Consider the following 16,859-nt stretch of genomic DNA (forward strand, 5'->3'; position numbering starts at 1 on the left):
ATGTTTTTTAAATTGAGAAAAGCCCAAAGTTGTTGTTTATTTGCATAAAAAGCCAAAAACATAGTAAATTATAGAAATATTTAATTCGATGTACATGAAAATTCATATTACGAATAGCTTTACATTTCAAATGTTAAAGGTTTAGGAATTGATATTATTGCTTTGTAATATTTATTGATTGGGCTCAATACATAACCGTTGTACCATAATCTACTTCAAAGACTAGAAAGGAAAATTCATCAGAATTTATACTAGTTCTGAGAATTTTCTAATTCCCAGTGTATTCACAATACGTCCGAGGTTGAGCTACATAAAAAAATACAAAAACAAGCTGACATGACACTCAAACTCTCAGACGAGTAAAAATGTGTTTTTCACTTTCGAGGAAAGCCCATCCTCATTTGATAAATTTCCCAATGCGGCAAATGTTGTTTATTCTCCTTGTTTTTTGAAAATTCAATTATGCATTTTAACTTCATAAATGTAAGTACCATCGTTTTATTGTATTACTTGGCTGTGGATGTACACATTTTATTGCATAACATATGAAGCTTGAACAAGCTGTGTATGCGCTCCCACATTCGATGTTGTCTGATGGTGTTGGATTTAGATTTTGGGTGTATCTTTTTAATCTTCCAATGTATTTATTTACAAAATTGAATATTGCTTATATGCATTTGAAGGGCTACTATGTTTATAATTAGCAAAACTTTCGATTTTTGCACTTTAACACTTTTACTCACCTTTTGCTTTTTACCCAAAAGTGTTAGCCACCCACCTAAAAGCAGACCCTGACCTTTTTTCTGCCTTCGCACTAAGCTGATGAAGTTTACCTTTATTTTCCTGTCGAGAATGCTGCATTCAGATAAGTTAAAAAGATAATAATAAATCCTTTACATTGGGTCAGCAGCGGTAAATAAAATTGGCTTAATTCGGAATTTAGCCGTCATTGCCAAATTGAAATGGCTTTAGGATGCCATTTAAAGTTGATTAAACGCAATTGCCCTATTTAGGATTAGTCAATTGGAAAATGATTTAAGTGTTTGCTGTGGCGAAGTGCGAAATCCAATCAAAACTCATTCCTGCTGGCTTTTCATTGAACGAAATTAACATTTATTACTTGTGTACGTACATTTTAGCGTTGGTTGGTTAGACAAGAGTACATTTGAATTAATCTAATCTATTGGGTTTTACGTTTGACGTTTTCAATTTGTATTTGTGGTTAGCATTTAATTAAATTAGCGTGCGGATATAAATTGGACTAGGCTTTATTAATAGACGTGAAGCAAAACAGCAACTAATAATTTTATTACTACATGATTATTTAAACACTTAAATTCATGTAATGCGGTGTATACATTCTTAATTTTGATTTCTGTTTTTATTTTCATTTTGCTTGGCCTTGACAAACATCACAAACAAATCTTTCGCTTTTGTTTCTTCACTTTGTATACTTAATTTTGTAATTTTTACTTTCTTCGTCCTCTTATTTTTTAACGTTTTCTGATATCTAATTAAAAACGAAATTCCTGCTTATCCCGCTGCGTATTTCGCAATCTTCCGGTGGCCTTTGAAGCCTCTAAGTTAATTTCTGTGTAAGCTCTGCTATTTATTTGAGTGGATGCAACTCGTGCATTTCGTTCCAACAATGCTGCGTCATCATACGACGGCGTGTGGAGGTGCCAGTATTACGACAATATTCTGAAACTGAAAAGAAAAAAAGGGAAAGAAAAGCCAAATAGCTTGGTAAGCATGTGAAAATGTAGTAAATTGAGTGCGGGGAACACTTTGATAAGTGGAATATTTCTTTGAATTTCAATTGCCAAAGCAAAGAATCCATTTAGTGTATGTAAATGTAATTATAAATTTCAAGGTTCTACATTTATGAAATTTCTGGTTGCAGGTAGCTCTTGGGTACTCTAAAAATACTCTAAAAATAACTTGTGTCTTTAAAAAATATTTATGAATATTACTAGGACTTTTTTATTATATTGTTTTTGCTTTTTAAAATTAATAGAATTCCTAAAATAGTTTTTTTTAATTCTGTTCACAACACATTTTTTTTATGATAAATAATATACTTTTTGCATATTTGGTTTTACAGATTATTCGCCTTTGAAAAGCGAAAAACAGAAATAATTGTCCATTGGCCTTTTTTCCGAATCAAATATCTATTATTTATACTTAATCCGCAATTGTTTATGTTTTTTCCGTTCTTATTTGGGTGTCCGTTTCAATCCTTTAATGTGTACCTGGAAATGACAGAGCTGTAATTTACGTCGTCAGTCGAATCTGAATCCCAGCAGGGAGCACAAGAGTAGACTATAAATTCGGTACTTTGGGGTTTTCAATGGGCTGCTCAACGGGCTTTTTGGCTTATTTGTGCGCCAATTTATTAGCCTTCCGATAGAACCAAATGTCCGGATCCAAATGCTGAACAAATCGGATTTAAGGCCCCTGCAAAACGCATCGAATCATTGCGTTTTTGTTGGCTAATTTAACAGACAGCTGGAACACATATTCATTTGGTTTGGTTTCATCGTTTCATCGAAATATTGTGGTTCATGGCAATCTGAGCTAATCAATCATCCGTGTCGAAAAGCACACAAAGCTCGAAAAAAGTGTCAATAAATTCAGACCAACGGCATTTTCCAATAAACACATTGTCTGCCTTGTTTGCATTTATATCTTTATGGTCTTTGCACTGGGTTATTATGGTTATCCTTCAAAAGCAATTGTATTCTCGGAATTGCTTTAAACTCACCGCAAATTAAACATTTATTCCTCAGCTTTATTTTCGACACATTTTATCATTTCGGGATGTCAACAGTGGAAATCTAAAAATAAAATTTGGCTACTTCAGCGTTGTTGAGTAAAATTCCACCCTCTTTGGCTTTTTCCTTAAACTTTTTGTTGATTATCATGTGTGGATATTTGTATCCTGGCAAGATTAATGATGACGTTCTTCGACTGTCCTTGACGCATGCTTGATGTTTACTCGGCTTTTGTGTGACACGTTTTCATTCCTTCTCCAGCAAGTTATTAAATAAATTATACAATCAACTTCTCGCGTCAGCACAAGTCTTCCTACCGCTCTTTCAAATGGAAGCCATCGAAATCTTAAGTGAATTGCTGTGTTGATTTGTTTTTTCAAATAATAGTCATACCTTAATTTGTAGGTACATATGCTCATATCTTGAGGCTTTCAAAACTACAAAGCTGCTGCACTTTGCTACTTGATATTCTGAGCCAGCGCCATTATTTCCTGGCAAAAATCAAGCTTCATGTGAGATAAATCATTATAAACAAGTCAATTTAAACAGCATTTTAAATTTGAAAAACAGTTGATTATTTTAAAAGTATTATATTCAAACCAACTTGGCAAACCCCTTGTGTTTTAGCTAGAATGACCAACGACTATCGTTTGCTTATGACAAATTATATAAATATAAATAATATATATTGAAATTAAAATCCAGAACTCAAATTTCATTCACCTTAAACCTAACTAAAGTAACAGCTAGCCAGTGAGCCTTAGCAGAAACATTTCTAGTTGCTTTTCTATGATTGCATGGAGAAATGAAGCGAGTGGCACTGTCTTCTCCAGAGACAAGCACTGATTGACTTGCCATGGAGAAGCCTGAGGAGCTCAGGGATGGTCTCCTTCTAAGTGGCAGCCTGGAGAAGCGTGACTGGATGTGTTGGTAATTTATGGCTAGTAAGAAGCACCGTAATGAGGTAGCGGGCGGATCCCAAGAGTCGCGTCAATTGCTATTGCATTCAACACACGTACTACGCTGCGTATGAGTAATGCCGCGCGAAAAAGTGAAAATGTATTTGCGGAACTGGCCGCAAGCCATGATTAAAAGCGGATTGGTGGGGAATCTAATGTTCGAACGCAACGCTTTTCTCATTAACTGCCAATGTTTGATTTTCGGATTATCCGGACCGGTGTATGTAGTCATTCAACGAAAGCATTTTGGAATTGGAATGAGCAAAAATCGATTAGTATGCTACGTTGAAAATTTAACACAACAATTGGATGGATAGTGTTTTTAGTAGGTGTTCTTTAAATGCCACTTGATTAAAGTCTCAACTGATTTAAGCCGGCAAAATATTATTACAATATAAATTTAAAAAATAGCCTTTAAAAAATCAGAATATAAGGGAACAAACAAGCACAAACTCCAAATAGTAATCATTTTTATAAGTTGCTTTATGTTGTTAAATGTAATTTTAAATTCTACAATTGTGCCTCTTTTCCAAACGAGGTAGATAAACAAAACAAGGACACCTCATGTATTTGCATAGTGTCAATATTTGCATGAAGCACACTTCTTTATCCTGTTTGATCCTTTTCGGCCCTGAGCTTTTACCTAGGAATTCTTGCTGCCATCTGAAGCCTTCGCTGTTCCTTTCACTTTCCCCTTTTTTCATTTTCATTTACATTCAAATTTTTGTTTTACCCTGACATTTTTCTCTGAGATGTTTGTGTGGCACAGTTCCTGAATTTTCCACACTTAACGAATTGGCAAACACTTTTAATTAACAAGTGGAAAACCATACTGTAAAATAAATATGCACCTTGACATTTTTATGGCTTTCAATATGCCACTAGAGAGCCGAAGAGAAATGGCTGTTCAAAAATTTTCTTGGTTTTAGTAAGAAATTAAAAATTGATGATCCCCAAAGGTAAGCCGGAAAATCGTAAAACTAAATTTTACGGCTGGAGAACGATGGTTGCGGGAAATGAGAGGAAATCTTGTTGTATGCTTAGGGACCCAGTGGAAAACACAACTTAAAGCCGTAAAACAATGAATTTGAATTTATATTCAATCCATATTAAGCCACAAACTACATAGTCGGCTGAGTTGATATCATTCAAAATTAAAGTCTGTTGAACAATAATATTCATGAATAATTGAAAAAAAAAGTTACTAATGATTTGATTAAGTCAAATGCCTCTGGATATAATATTCTTAAACCGATTTTAATTACTTAACTTATCTTAATTCATAAATAAATGTATTAAGTCTTGGCTACCATTTGCGTTAGCTTGTCCTTGTCTATAGAATTGCATGCTCGAATGGTTTCAGATTTGGATCGATTCAGAACGAGTCTTATCCAGTAAAAAAGCACGTATTTTTGTTGAAACCTTAAAGACTGAAATTGACAAAGGAAGAAGTCGGACTTTCTTTTCCATTATGTTAGGAAGTGATGGGAAAGTAATTTGCTTGTATTAATAAGAAATATAGTACTTGCTTTTAATAAAAACATTTGGTTTTTATGAAATCCCAACTTGTTTAATTAAGTTATTTTTTACATTTTTTTATTCAAGACTCAAATTTTTAATAAGTTTATAACTAAATATTGAAGCATCAAAATTTTAAGTTGTGATTATTATAGTTATTGTTTAATATTTTACGAAAGTTTTTTTTCCGATGAACCTAATTATCATGTTCCACTCCCACACGCTCCTTTTCTTCTTCATGTTGATGTTTCCCGGTGAAAATGCTTACCGCTTTTCATTAACAGAAAGCATGCCGTCGGATGCCGATTTGTTTGCCTCCACTGTCCGAGCGTTTATAGGAAAAGTTTTCCCCGCATCCGGCGCAACAGCAACTAAACAGGAATTTATGTTCCGACTTCTCTAGCAGAGGACAAATGTAATGCCGGCTGGGATTTAATTCCCAAGAAGGAAGTTGAGTGGTCGCTTTAATCCTTTCGAATCTCTGCTATTGACATCTGTTTGTGGCGGGTTGAGCTGAGTTTATCTGGGTTTTTTTGTGAAGTCTGGGGAGTCAGCCAGAGATTTCAAGCGTAAAAAATGTTTATTCTGCAGCTGCATGGCCAAATGTCAAAGCTTCTGTAATCAGCAACGCGTCCAAAATAATTGGAACCCATGAAAACAAACTATTCTGTAGCCCAGGAGCTTGTGCTTAGAATTTATAACAATTAACAATATCTTATGCTTAATTAATTCAACACAAATTCCCAAATAATTATTAAACCGCCCTGGGTAATGTAGTTTCCCAGCTGCCAAGAACAGCAAAATTTAGGAACCGCAACCCTGTTGGCATTTTGTAAATGATTTAAGCACTCTTAACTATGCGTTCAAGTCTAGTAAGAAATAGAGAAGCTCTTCATTGCAATTACCAAGTTTTAGTCTTATTCCATCCGGCTGCAAAGTCGCTTGACTTGAGGGCTTTTCGTTTGCTAATTTATTCTTACCCCAAAGGAAAGACAACGAATATTTTGCCTTTGTCCATTAAAGTGCATTATTATATATTACTTTAGAGATTAAACAGTTCTAGTTGGAATTGTATGAAATTTATTTCTTTGTTAAGTCAGAAATAATTGCACACAAACTCAACTACATTTTATTATGCAACTTTGAATAAATAGTTTCAATAAGGCTTAAAGGTTTGAGTATAGAATTAGTTAGATGTACATGTATTTTCCCAGAACATTAATAGACTTTCTGGAGATTAAATTCCTTAACATCTCTTTACCCTCAAAGTTTATGATTACATTTTCAAGTTTTTTGAACACATAAAATCGCATTTGTCATATTTAATTTCCCCATTCTGCATTGAATGCATTATGGCCTTATATTATTCGCGGAAATTCATCCACTCACCTGTCACTTGGGTGTTTCCCGCCTCCCGTTGAGCGGATGAAACCCTCCGGAAAATGCTCAATACGGCTTTGCTGTAAATTCATCAGAAACGTTGCAAAGAATGCGAATAATGTATTTAAATGATTATTTAAGCCAGTGGAATAAGCATGCGTTATCGGGGTAATTTGTGTCGCATTACTTACCGGAAATTCTGTCCGCTGACGCAATAAAGCACGAAGTTTATCCCGAAATTGGTGATGAAAAAAGCGTGAAAAATATATTGCAGGGCAATTGTTGAATTCTCGTTTCTGGCGGACTCCGTCTGTGGGTAAGATTCACAAATGACAAGAAAAGTAATAACTTTAATATGAATTGTGTGTGCCAATTAGGATACGTTGTCATGGTTATTTCTGGCATCGACAGTTTCCCATCGACCTTTGCGCTTTTAATAAGGAATCGATATCCTTCTGATGCAAAGTTTTACATAACTTTTCTAATGGCTTAATGATTTCTGGTATTACACATTTTAACTATAAGTCACAGTCAAAACTTATCGTTTTCTACAAAATTCATGTGTAATAGACACGTGCCTTCCCTGTTGTCCTGTTGCCCTGTGAACTCCGGGGAAAAAGGCCGGAAAATAATTTAGCTCATGTCTGTTTTCCATCGTTTTCCACTCAATTAATTTTGTGTTGCAATCAATGTCAAAGTATGCCGCATTTTTAAGTTGACATATGAACTTGCTTGAAATGAACTTTTATACCCTAACCAAATGGACATACAATATATACTTGCTTACATACAATATATACTTTTTTTATAAAACAATTGAAAATAGACAACAGTTACTTTTTGGGATACAATATTTTCGGTGTATTCTTTGCTATCTTTAAAATACTTTTCATGTGTCAACTTTGACATGCGTTCACATAGAAAAATCTGTCAGAGCTTTGACGGCTTATGGCATATATTAAATTCTCCAAAATTTAGAACCAAATTGGAAAAAAGAAAGAGCAGTGAACTGACACTCACAGTTTAATTAAATTGTGTTTATTGAATTTCTGTTTGCTCTTTGAAACGCACGTGTAATGTTTAGATACAAGCTTAATTAACTCTCATTTAAATATATAAAAGTTGTACTTATTTATATAGTTTCCCTTTGTAAGAGTCATGTTCAAAGTCATTAACCAAATAAACTCCTGTGTTTACTGTTTACATTTGGGGTAATCCTTTTTTAGTCCTCTAGTACCATGGGCATAAATTTAACATGAAACTGATTTTATTTTTACGATTTGCTTCCAAAGTGCACAAACTAATTAAAGCCTAATTGTCACCCATATGACATTCACCATACCAACCACTTGCTCACTTGGCGATGATATTAAAATGTTACCCCCTTTGATGTATGTTATTCCTGGAATTAACGCGACAGTTGAGCTAACTAGGCGAAAAGCCGTGGGGAAAGTGGTGGCCCACAAAAGCCGAAGCATCCGCAATAGTTAAATGTTGTCATGACAATTTTATAATTTTTTTCAAGCCATATTTAACATAGCTTTAATGGTACTTAACACCCCATTGTTTTGGGAACATATTAGGAATTATTTGTACACACAAAAAATTAAAAATATATTCTAAAATCTTAAATATTTATGAACCAAAAAAGGCTTTCAATATTTTAATACGACATTAACGATTAAAATTACAAAATTATTCGTATCAAGATTCCGGTTTATTTGTAATCAAATATTTTAAAAAAGTAAATGGCGCCTGGAAGAAATATTTAACCATTCTAAATTTCCATAAATTGTAGATATTTATTTATATTTTCTCGGTGTAACTCTTGTCTGTGTATATTATCTACCACACTTAATTTACAAGCTGCGGTCAAGGGTTGCTGACTCAATTATTTGGGTCAAAACCTATGTAAAGTCCCATCATTGGGCCTGGGATAACAATGCATCGGCTTTGTGCCCCGATATAATAGAAGGGGTTTCAACCCGACCGATTGGCTGAGATGAGCTCAAAATTGCCTTGGGCAGCAATTAAGTTTCCATCACTTACCTCCCAATAGGCCTCGATGCGCAGCAGGCAGCTGGGTAAGTTCAAGCAGACAAAAACCGTTGAGACAATGAGCAGCATTTTGGTTACCTTGATCTGTGATGAGTTTTGTACCTTGCGACGAGCTGAGGAATAATATATATATATAATATGTAATTAAAAACAGGCGAGGAGTTAACTCTGAGACAATTCTCAGACTTTCACACTCCCGCAGTCCTCATAATTAGTTAGAAATTATATTTAATAGTTGGCAAATTGTTTGACAATTTGTCAGTGTCGGAAACTTGGCTAAGATTGCAGCTGTCAGAAAGTTTTTTATAAAATTTGCCTCCTGCTTTCGTCATTGTTTGTTTTGTCATTTTTAATGTCAGACGGCGCTGCGAACTTAAACGGCTTAAGAAAAACTTGTAGTCTTTGCTTGTTCCAACTTTCTAGAAAATGTCACCATAACGAGTTCCTTAGTGAGTTCCAGTTGTGCGAAACACTGGCATTTTCCAAACAGACAGCCATCCCAAATGTGTAGGACTCTCACCTGGTTTCTGTGTAATCTCACAGTGGTGCTGGCAATTGTTTATTTGATGTTGTTGTGGCTGCTGTTGTTCCTGCTCATCCGTTTGCCCCAAGGCAACATTGTTTTGTCCGCCTGGTTGCGCTCCCGTCGACTTCTGACGCTTCAGCGAAGTCGAAATGCGGTACGACGCCACTGCAGATGCTGCTCCGGATGAGTTTGACGAGTTCGATGGCAAGCTGTTCGTTTGTGGTTTCCTGTGTAGCAAACAAAACCGCAGAGTATTTATAACCTATTGATGGTTTCCCGAACAGAAATAAGTTCTAAGCTATTAAAGATTTTTTTATTCAGCAACTACCTTAATCATAGTAAAAAAGTACTTTTGATGTATTGCGTTTAAAATAAATCTTATTTTACTTTAAATTTAAAATCATTCTAATAAATTAACACACAAACTAATCTATTTTTCAGGTCAGTTACATATTTTAACTGCTTTTAAGGTTTTCAAAATGTATATTTAATTTACTTTAGAAATGTTCTTGTTCAGTGCAAATTACTTATGATTTATAAAACATAAATACATATTTATTATTATATTTATTTGCAAGTCGATTGGTTTTGTGGCTCAGCGAGCAAGCTTTAAGTGTATCGAGTTTTACGGATACTTAATTTTGAATCGCAATGAAATCCCATAACGGCTTTAGAAATCGAACTGCGATTAACCTGAGGCCAATACTCACATCTTGTGCATGGTTAGTGTTCGGCGAACGGTTGCGAATTTCCACACCGTGCAACCTGTACAGGTGTTCAGCACAGCAATGGTGGTGAACGGCACCGCATAGACAATAATGGTGTCCCAGTAGTTGAAGAGGGCCAGTTGTTCCTGCGAATGAAAGGACACGTTTTTTTTTATTATTATTACTACGCTGACTGCAATTCGATTGGTTTTGTGGTTCAGACACCGTGGCGTATACGAAACAGTAAACTAAATTGAGTATACGCCACGTAAACGTAATTTGGTTCTGCACCACCAACTACCTTTAATCTTGTTTGGCCCGAATTCAATTTGGTTGGCTTCTAACCAAGTGCTAGGAAATTTCTTTTCTAAATGTAATTAAACTGCTAAACAAAGTGGTTGAAAGAATAGTTAAACAAATTAAAGTTTGAGTTAAATTAATTTTTGCGATACGCCAGCGCAACTTAAAACCTCAACTATCCCGATCCCGACAGAAAAAGCTGTTTTAATTTGCATAATCCACTTTGGCGAGAAGTTTAATGGAATTATATTATGCTGAACCGATAAGTTTACGCTCTTAACAACAAGAGCTGACCTTCTGGCCTGTTTCCTTAATCTCGGCATACTTCTCGGCATTTACTGCTCGGCTGAACCCTTTTTCCCCAGCAAACTATTTTCGCTTCGCCCTTTGCATTTTTTCCACTTTCATTTGGGGTAAGAACTTTCGAGCAGATAAATTCCTGGTAGCCTGAATATTTTCATGTCCGAAAACTTCAATCTGAAATTTTCCAGCACACTCGCATTAATCTCACCGAACAGATATGGATGGCCATTTCGCCTGGCTCAATTTGGGCAAAGCAATCTCATTTACTTCAATCACAATTAACCAAAACATAAGGGCATTATCATTCATTAAGGACCATCCAACTGTTCACCCGTATATCTATAGCCAAACCAACTGGCCAAGCAGGAATTTAAATCTACTTCTACTTTCCACTCTAGATATGCAATCATCATCAGTGGGTTCTGCCATGATTTCTGGCGGTTGCTTTCAATTTGCATAATTTGAAGTGTTGGCATTCATCAAAATGTATTACACAATTACTGTAATTATGTTAATCATCGACCGAGAAAATCAAAATTGTTCAATTGTTAAAGCCATACTTATAATTCTGTGCCTTAAAGTATTTTCAAAAATGGCCTAAATATTCTGTCATCGTGGGAGGTTTTTGTTTTACCCATTTCGAGCTTTTTGGTTAATATTTTATTACTATACATATGTTTTCCCAGTTTGAAATGCAACGCAAAACTAAAATCTATTGACCAGGCATTTTATTTGTCGAGTTGCGATTTTAGTCAGTAAACGTCCTTAGGAAGCGCTGTGGAAAATCCCCCAAACCGCTGTAATAACCATAAAGGCTGTCCTGGCTTGACCAATCCATTCAATTTATTTGCTATTTACTCTTAATGCCCCTCCCAATGATTAGTATGGCTTTTGCCGCCTATGTGTGTCAAGTGGATCAAAGTGTAATAGCTCGTAAATTTTCAATCAACTGACGATGATAATGCCTGGCACTTTGATGCTTCTAATACACGAAATTGTTATGAAAGTATTATTAGTTCTTGGCTGTTATCCTTTAAAAAGCACCAAAGAGATGGACTATTTATAAATCCGATGTGCTGAATTGAACTGGCACATGGAAATTTTTAAAAGCGGAATTGTTCATTTTAAATGTGCGTATATTTGAGAAAAAGTTTTCTGCACGACAAATGGCTCGTCTTTTCATTAATATGTAAACTTGCACAGATCTAATTCAAATTCAAATTCAATGCAAAGAACATTTTACAATTTAATACATTCGCAACTCCAACGCAAAGTCGAGGAAGTTAAATCCAGAGCTTTTGTAAGTTTTACCCACGCCCCTTGGCATTCTTTGGTTGACATGGAAATTGTTCCATGCATATGGTATTTGCACTCTACTATTTCTTGGACACTTCCTGTGTCCTCAGACTGTCAAATGGAGATTTTCATGAACTCAGTAGATTTTAATTTGGCTTCACATCTGCTGCCTAGTCACATCAAAGGGCCCCTCCTTTATTGATGACTGCCGGTCATAATACCGAAATCAATTAATTATCATCAAGAGCTTTAAATAAAAAGCCATTTGGTGAATATGCGTTACATTTTCATAGCTCTCGTTGGGTCTCATTGTCAATGAATGCTTAATTTAAGGTAATACGTCGTTGTCTATTCATTAGAATGCCAGATACCCTAAAAGTCGCAGCTTTCGCAGCTTGCCATGAAGCATCTGGTCGCGTTTTTAGTGGGCGGTTTGCTACTTCCTCTCAGCCAGAGGGCTATTACCCAATGATTTGTTTCTTTCAATATGCCAACCGCCAAGTGCAAAAAGTCTATTTACAGCTTCGAGCCGATGTCTGTTTCAAAATTTATGTGGTACCTTCCCCCCTGTTGCCATTTTGCAATATATATTGTCTACCGCACGTTGCAGCTTCTGTTCCACCAACTTTCCTCCCCTTTTAATTATTTGCCTTTCCGGCGCGGAATTTGTGCATAATTTCCTGTCCACTTGTCTTGTGCCATCTGGTAACTGGCATAGGCGTTGTGGCTCCCATCGCTCAAACGAATTTTTTGTCATACGAAATTGCTGACAATTCGCAGCTGAGCACAGAAAAATATTCTTTAAAATCTATAAAAATAGGAGTTGATTGTGTTTCTAAGATAATTGATAGGCTACATGTTTTTTAAGCCACTTTAATCATCATTGGTAAAGAGTACGTTTATAAGACCTTTTTTAAATTTTTTCTCACTAAAAATAAATATTTTGTCATTATTTTTCTAAGTGTAATCTTTACAAAATTTTTTCGTTTCATTTTCGAGAGCTTCACCAGCTCAACTCATCCATCATTTTACCAATTGAATCGAGAAACACACGTAGGAGCGACACTTAACGCTCCATTGAGGCCAATTTGGCTAATAGGCTGGCTGGCGGTCTACTGGATGACTAGCAATGCTGAGTTTCACTAGTTTGAGATTATTTCACCTGCCCTTCTGTTTGCATTGCAATGCGACCGCCCACATAGAGTGAAAAATTAGCATTGAATTTCAAACCCGAAAAGCGACTACGGCTAAAGCAAAGGTAAACAGTTGAAAGCCCAGTGAAATATGAGATTTATTGGGTCCTAAGAACTGGAATTGTCATCCTTAAGACGCACAGGACACACCCAGTCGGCACACGTGCCTGCCGGTGGGTTTGGTTCTATTATTTTACTGCCTTGTCCTTACAGTTGCGTCCTGTTTGTGCTGCGGGCCCAGAAATAATATTTGTCTTGGCTTGGTAGTCAGCAATGCCTTTTTGTTTTTTAGTCATCGTTGTTTACCCAATGTTTGCAGAAAGTACAATAGTTTTGACTTGAATTTTGCAACGCAGTTAGCACAATGAATTTCCAATATAATACAATACAATATAATTTCGATCATAGCTTACTAGTTAGTTACCAACAAATTATATTTGTTAATCTTAGCAGCTACTTTTAAATAAAAAACTGAACACCTATGTTTCAAATAGTTGTCTTACCCAGCAATGGTAAAAAATTTTAAATTTATGTTTAGTTTTTCCATATAATGGAAAATTGAAAATAAACTTTGTGGTGGTTGACTTTTTCTAAATCTTTTCCAAATTAGGGAATTAAAATATTCGTCTTTCCTACTATTTTTCCTTTTTGTATCCCGGTTAACCTTTTAGCCATTTTTGACTTTTTGCTGTTATTTTTTGTAGCCGCTTAGCCCATTCACTAAGCAATTTTCGGAGGCCCTTTTTTCTTAACCAATAAACGCTTAATTTGCTCGCTTAACCCACACAGCGGTTGGCTTCCGCCTTTCGGGATCCAATTAATTGACTAATTGCTCTAGTTTTGGCCAAATTAGTGGCTCCTTCGTTCTGCGGCCTGGCGCAAGATCCGCTTATCCTGGCGGTATTTATTGGGCTCAATTGACAGCGTGTCAATGCCAAGTTGAGCAAAAGTGACGAGGGATTCGGCAACTCAAGAGTTGTCAAGTTAAAGTTTACCCGAAACAGCTGTAAATGCAGCTGGCATATTCTTCAGATAATCCCTCATCCTCTGATTAAAGTCGACGCGGCCCTCCTTGAAATCTTTTTTTTTCGCACCGAAATCATATTTTTTAAATATTTAACATAAATGTTGCTGGCCATTTAACAAGGCAAACTTACAATGCCATTCAGATTTCAACAGTAATACTAATGGCATAAAAAATTCATAAATACCAGAAACACCCACGTATGGTTTACTTTTTAAAAAGTCGAACCAAAGGTGCGGGAAATGGCAAATAAATTTCTGTTGTGTCCCTAGTTACCACTGGCAACCGAAATGAAAAATTCGAGGCACTACAAGAATGTGTTTGATGAAGTTATATTTTGGTGTGAGGAAAGCGACAGCTGCAACTGACAAATACTACAAAAGCAAGTACACAAACGTTTTTGCGTTGTATGCAAGCTCTGAAGAAGAAACAAAAAAACATTCAAATGTCTTTCTTTGAGCAAAAAAAAAAGAAATTTCATTTCTTTCATATTAGCCAAAAGTGAAAAATATTTTACAAATGTCTGCTGGCAAACAAATGCTTTATTTTGCCTTAGCTCTTCATTTGTTTATTACTTTTTCGTTGTTGAAGTCATTTTCCAACTATTTTCATTTGCTGATTGTTCTTTATTACTACAAGAGAATTTATAACTTTTAGATAAAATCGTTTAGGTACATTTTATGAAGAGCAATTGTAAATTAATTTTTTTATTTGCCGGTAGCAAAATGATGTTGGTAATAATAAAAGTTCCGATTTTTGCTTATTTGAAACTGGCAAACAGTCCAATTATTTACACTCTATAAACATGATTTGTAGTATAAAGCTCGTTTGAATGTTTGGCTGTTTTTCAACGGAATTATACAGAATTTGGCGATTGGAATGTTTGTTATTAATCAACATATTTTATTTACTCAATTCACAATGTGGCAATGGCGCTTGCTTAAGAGAACATGTTTTCCAACCAATAGGTGGTCTTTACTAGTTTTTGTTTAGCAAAACCAAACCATTCTAATAAATATGAATTTTTCTTATTTGTTTGAAAACGAATTTTTGCATATTGTAAATAACTTTTAGAATTCTTTTTTTTTCTGAGCATACTCACTTTATATTCCGAGTTGAGATCGCAGATGGTGGCGTTCAGTTTATGCACAAATACCGGCTTGGCAATCACTATATAGGGCAGACAGTGCAGGCATCCCACGAAGGTGAGGCAAGAGAGCACGATCTTTGCCCGGCGAACGGTGCACATGGTCTGGCGCTTCAGCGGATAGATTACGGCGATGAAGCGCTCCACGGTGAAGGCGACCACAAACCAAACGGAGCAGAAGCTGGCCAAGTAGCTGAAGAAGGTGAAAAACTGGCAGAAGTAGTTCCTGTTGTAGATGTTCACGTTGAGGAAGTTCAGCCACTGGGCGAAGAGTCCGGCCAGAAAGCAGGTGTCGCTGACGGCCAATGCAGCCAGGTAGAAGCTGGAGGATAGTTTCCGCAACTTGGTCTTGAAGAAAACAACCACCGACAGGATATTCCCAATGCTGCCCGTGCAGCAGAGTACCGGGATATAGTACTGATGTACAAAATCCCCTATAAAGAACGCTATTCTCAGCATCTCCTCATCCTCTCCAGATACTTCCTCCGTGTCCATCTCAGTTGAATAACCACTTGAATTACTATCCGTGGAATTAGAATCACCTAGAGTTGTGGTGAATGCCGCTACTGTGGTGGCTGATATATTGCCACTCGTGTTGGACATATAATCCATATCCATGTCTGTAGTTGCTAAGGTCATATACGTTTTTTATTAAATTTGTAGCACACTTTATATTTCAATTTCACGCAGTCACTGTTTTTTGATTTTTTCTCGACACATATTTTTTGTTATTAATTGATCTAGGTCAAAGACAAAAAGAATTGCATTTTAATTTAAATGGAAAGGTGAAATGTTTTTGGCCAATCAAACTATTTCATTCGGCACGTGTCAACAATTCAAAGTTTGGACTGGTTGCTCAATTTTTCACACGTTTTTCACACATCTCTGTTTCCGCTCAACTTAATCTAAATTAAACAATTTTTGTTCGGACTTTTATAAAAACTTTTCTTGCGGAAAACTTACTAAAACTCCCGATTGCTGCTCACCTAGGTGTTTTGAGTTCATTATCGGCCAACAATTTTTTCCCCGCAATTCGTAATGATGTAAACAAAGAGGAATTGCCAGGTAAATTTAAAAACTTTTGCCACACATAAAAAGTTTATTTGTTCTCAAAACTTCTGAGGTTCTTGTTTTCACAAAGCAGAATATATATTTCGTCTAGTTGTATTTTTAATTTTTTTTTCTCGAAAGCCAAAAACTTTTCTGATTCCGTTCTAATTGGAGGCAATATTTTTTGGATTAATTAGTAATTCTAGGAATAGAATTTTTGTTTGTTTACTCTGAGAGCTGGTGCTGGTGTAATTGATAAAGAAAAATATTTGTTTGTATTATCCCGCCGGTTTTTTAAATACACGGTGTGAACTTGTCCGTCTGTGAGTTGGTTTTTTCTGCTGTTCCGTCCAACCAGCAGGACAATGAGCGCGCAACTAAGCCGAGACAATGGACGTGGCAGCCTTTTAAACCACTTTCTATTGATTCTTGGAAGGCGTGAAAGTGAAAGCTTTTTCCCGCCACTGCGCCGGCGTCGGTTCATTCATAGATTCAACAGGTGACAAGGTCAGGGCTGGCAGGAAGAGCAACAAGTGGTAGTTTGTCCCGTCGAGGGATTAGCCCAGCAGGATTTGTAGCAGGAGAACGACGCCACTGGGTCGTTGGCAATGGGCCGTTAAAGAA

General features: G+C 36.0%; 2 protein-coding genes across 9 annotated transcripts in view; one reads left to right on the plus strand and one right to left on the minus strand.

Moving 5' to 3' along the window:
* LOC108150187 (protein furry) overlaps window positions 1-16,859 on the plus strand; it is a 52,579-nt gene that overhangs the window by 19,501 nt on the left and 16,219 nt on the right. The gene's annotated exons all lie outside the window — the stretch shown is intronic.
* Window positions 1,097-16,596, minus strand: LOC108150189 (galanin-like G-protein coupled receptor npr-9). Its single transcript, XM_017278192.2, has 8 exons — window positions 16,172-16,596; window positions 15,141-15,814; window positions 9,926-10,068; window positions 9,210-9,442; window positions 8,681-8,802; window positions 6,823-6,941; window positions 6,641-6,711; window positions 1,097-1,707 (listed from the first exon to the last, which is right to left on the minus strand). Exons 1-8 carry the CDS (start codon window positions 16,188-16,190, stop codon window positions 1,610-1,612), a joined length of 1,479 nt encoding a protein of 492 aa, XP_017133681.1. The 5' UTR covers window positions 16,191-16,596; the 3' UTR covers window positions 1,097-1,609.

The sequence above is a fragment of the Drosophila elegans genome, unplaced genomic scaffold, assembly GCF_018152505.1.
Source record: "Drosophila elegans isolate 14027-0461.03 unplaced genomic scaffold, ASM1815250v1 contig_208, whole genome shotgun sequence".
In the NCBI taxonomy this organism is placed as follows: Eukaryota; Metazoa; Arthropoda; class Insecta; order Diptera; family Drosophilidae; genus Drosophila; species Drosophila elegans.

Coding starts and splice junctions, on each gene's coding strand:
- LOC108150189 (XM_017278192.2), bottom strand. Junction 10,069..15,140: donor ATCTCAACTCGGAATATAAA/GTGAGTATGCTC, acceptor TTTCATTCGCAG/GAACAACTGGCCCTCTTCAA. Junction 6,712..6,822: donor GTCAGCGGACAGAATTTCCG/GTAAGTAATGCG, acceptor ATGAATTTACAG/CAAAGCCGTATTGAGCATTT.